Raw genomic sequence first — 3848 nt, forward strand, 5'->3', positions numbered from 1 at the left:
CCATCGTTGTTAACAATGTTACATGTATGTTTTTATGTTATTTTTCAATAATTATTTTAAGCCTAGAAGAAAAAAAATATTAGGGTGATGTAAATCTTAGTCCCTTCGGGGACATCCGATAAAACAACACAAATCTTGATTATGATGTTCATAGTTTAAGATTTTGCAAAATACTTTATTTATGATGTTTACTCGTACCATGAATTTATGTCAAATACCGACATCAACTCTTGGTCTAATTATTGTAGAAATAAGGGCCATCATAGTGAGTTAAAGAATAGATCCAGAATATTTAACTTTCTGTGTCATTCGAATCAAATCTAGGTTTCATACTTTTTCATCAATTGTGTATTTGAAATATGAAACATCAAAAGAAGATGTCGACATGGGATATGACCCTAAATGCTTTTGCAATTTAGCACTTGTTTCTTAATCCAATAAGATCAAATTCCTTTTAAGTATCACTGCTTCAACACAAAAGAAGTAAGTGTAACTAGTCTATATCATATTGTACATAAATGCTCCAATCAGTAGCTCTCACTGGTTAGAATTCAGATGAGAGCAGCTATGCCGAACCTCTCCTTGGGATCCAGTAAGAACGCCAAAATCTGACAATTTAGCCATTGGCATGAGCAAACTCTGTTCGGAACATAGTCCCGTCATCCAAAGAATAATCAATCACCACTTCTGCAGTCTTTTCATTAGCCATCAACTGTTGATCAGCAAACAGTAGCCCTCTTCCTCTCATTAATGTCTTGTAATAGTGATTATCAAATGACGCTCCAACTGAGGAAAATGCGGACAGTCCCCGAGAGTATGACATAGCAGACTCACTCAGACTCCTAGCTATTCGTTCATTGAACATATTGTTGATGGTGCTGTTATTCTCTGGACAACCAATCTTCCCAATATTATGTCCTTCAGGTGTAAGAAAAAAAGAACAAAGAATTTCAATAAATATATATTGCAAAAATAAGGGGCAGTGTATGAAGACTAAAGTAATGGGATCAGAAAGAATACCAAGGAGTGCCACTGTTTCCCTCTCATCTAAAATATCCAAGAGTATCTACTGCTATATGGGAACTTATATAACTCATATTGTGCTTAAGCTCTCACCTCGAACTAATATAGTTTCAGTGTATCAATTCTTGGGTTATATCAAAATGAACTAGCTTAAAGTTATAAAAACAACTACCTGATCAATTCATCGCGACCAGCTCACACACTTGCGAAATAACCTTTTCAATTTCTAGCATGGATTTTCTTCTAACGACTCGTTCCTCACCACCTCAATAAGATCCTAAATAGACTTTCTTCCAATAGAAATGGCTCCACTAAGAATTCCCTTTCTCCCACCCACAGTCACTTGATCATCTGAATCGTAATAACTATCTTCCACGAATGTCCTAAACCCTTATCAGTCTGATCAGCGCCTTGTTAAGATTGCAACTGGAAAAACTATGCAATCCATAAAGTGAAAAGAAGAATGGGAAGTACTTCTCTAGCTAGTAAGTGATCACTTCAATATACTATTCTGTAAGAGATTGTTTTATCTTTTCGGGGAGGTGGTGAAGTGGGTTATAGTTATTTGGCCAAATCATATCAATACATTCTTATGAGAAATTCAGTAAAATAGACAGTTGAGAGTAGCATAGCATTAGAGTCACCGTTCCCACAGTTCCCAGAAAAAAAATATAAATAAATAAATAAAAAGAGCCAGAGATTATCATTATCAGAACTGTATTGTTAACAAATAATACCACTAGGAGGTATCAGAAGTTTTTGTTATGTAATAGCAACATCTGAATATGCACAGCAAGATCATTTAACGATATTCATTTGAGAAACTTCAGGTAGTTACTATAGGAAACAAAGAATTAGGCTAGACTCATACCAGAACGACACCATCTCTTGTTGCAAGGACAAGGATATCAGAACAAGAGACCACCCCAGAGCATGCCTCCTCAATTTCATCCTTTATCATGTCGATGAAATTGAAGCCTTTCAGCGTCCGATTTGGGATTGCCTCACGTTCAACAGTCTCATTCTTACTACTGTCAGCAAGCAAAACAGATGCATCACAGCCCTGGAATGAACATAACAAGAAATTTTCATAAATATAAGAACTTAGAAACAAAAAACAAAGAAATTATATCGAATCTTGACTATCTTCACAGGTGACATTAGTAGTTGTCAGAGTGTTAGAATGGCTATTAGGATTCAAACGTAAAAACTTCATTGACATTATACATATCCAACTTTTTCCTTTAAAGTAAAGGGAATACTAAACTCAGTAAGCAAGGAGAGCAGATTGGTAAGGCTGAAAAATATATAGTTAGAATAAGAGGAGTGTGCATTTGAAACTCAAAGAGCAACTGACCGTTGAAACCAACTGCATCTAAATCAAACAACTAAGACGAGGCACAAATATACATGAGAACATACGAAGAATGACAAGTGCACAGCACACAAATTAAGATCAAAAAGAAAATTAAAAAGAAGAAAAATCGACAAATACATTTGAGGAAATACAAGGGCTATTGCTCACATCAGGAACTACAGGGCTGGCCACGAAAGAACAAATTGTGCACACACGCGCAAAAGTACAAATAAAGCCACAATATGTTTTCTGAAAATAAGAATGACAACAGTAACTGAATCAGTTGGAGCAGTTAAGATCCTTGATTTCGAAAAGACTAACCCAAGGCACGAGGACAAATAAGTACATATGAAGAATTAAAAGGCCATAATGGAATAGATGAAGAATTCCAAAGCTAATTAAAGAAATGTTAGAGGAAATGAAAATGAAGTCACATTCATTACATGCAAGAAAAATATTAGAGTGAGATAAGGCATGAAATAGAATAGAAGTATTGTATACTGGAATCGCAATCACATACATAGTAGAACCAAGAATAACAGTAAGAAGTGCAAAAACCAGCATCATATTAAGACTTGCTTCTCCACATAATTAAAGAATCCCTAACCCCATCCCCATCTCCCAAGTCCTATCTCAAAAAGAAGAAAAAGTAAACCTAGAGCTAGAACCCACAGAACACTCGATTAATGAATTAGAATAATCTAAACAATGCAAAAAAAAAAAAAAAAAAACATCAAGAATTGAAAAATTGCAACAAAGTAACAAAATGTGGAGCACAAAGAAATTACAGATTAAGAAAAAATGAAAGAAGAAAATGGAGAGTAAATGGGAGAGTAGGTTACGGTACCCCAATGAAACAATCATGGAAGAGCAGGCGCAAGAGTTGGGCGGGTGCGTTGTGTTGCATCAGTACTATTCTCTGCATCGTAGACCACACCATTTCCTCTACATCCCTTTCACATTGTCCTTCATAATAATTATATCTGAGCGGCGTTGCAGCTAAAGCGTCAGTTTCTGGCATATTGCCTTGGGCCATTACTGTTGTCGCTAGGAACGCAACCGTGAACGAAAGAACCGCCATGGAAACCCAGTTCCTGCTCATCATTTTGAATTTTGAGTGAAAAATGTAGCGAGAGTTTGGAGTATCTTACCTTCTAATTGTACCTCTATATATACAGAGTATATTTTCTACTCCTAGCGCCAGTGTTTCACGTTAAAGTATTACACACGTGGGATAGGATAATAAAAGGTCCTCTTCATCTTCTTTTTAATAGGCGTTTTCAAGTAAAATTCGAAAAAATGGGGGAAAAATATTTCAACTAAAAATGGTATTTGAAATTTAAAGTTGTGTTTGGACATAAATTTGAGCTTAGGTTGTTTTTGAAATTTTGAGTGAAAATTTTGAAAAATAGTTTTTTGAAGTTTTTCACATTTTCGAAAATTTCTAAAATGCATATTCAAGTGAAAA

The 3848-nt window shown here is 35.2% G+C and overlaps 1 protein-coding gene across 1 annotated transcript; it reads right to left on the minus strand.

The window, feature by feature from the left end:
- Positions 1-313: 313 nt before the first annotated feature.
- Positions 314-3550, minus strand: LOC107800733 (peroxidase 4-like). The gene is made up of 3 exons (XM_016623956.2): positions 3228-3550; positions 1895-2086; positions 314-918 (listed from the first exon to the last, which is right to left on the minus strand). The coding sequence occupies exons 1-3, from the start codon at positions 3483-3485 to the stop codon at positions 847-849; spliced, it is 522 nt and encodes a 173-aa protein (XP_016479442.1). The 5' UTR covers positions 3486-3550; the 3' UTR covers positions 314-846.
- Positions 3551-3848: the final 298 nt, after the last annotated feature.

The sequence above is a fragment of the Nicotiana tabacum genome, chromosome 5, assembly GCF_000715075.1.
Source record: "Nicotiana tabacum cultivar K326 chromosome 5, ASM71507v2, whole genome shotgun sequence".
NCBI lineage: Eukaryota > Viridiplantae > Streptophyta > Magnoliopsida > Solanales > Solanaceae > Nicotiana > Nicotiana tabacum.

Excerpts from the sequence above, each read along its gene's own strand:
- LOC107800733 (XM_016623956.2), bottom strand. The coding sequence starts at position 3,485 with ATGATGAGCAGGAACTGGGTTTCCATGGCGGTTCTTTCGTTCACGGTT. Across the intron at positions 2,087-3,227 it reads TCCATGATTGTTTCATTGGG|GGCTGTGATGCATCTGTTTT; the intron begins GTACCGTAACCT and ends TGTTCATTCCAG. Across the intron at positions 919-1,894 it reads CAAGAGATGGTGTCGTTCTG|GACATAATATTGGGAAGATT; the intron begins GTATGAGTCTAG and ends TTACACCTGAAG.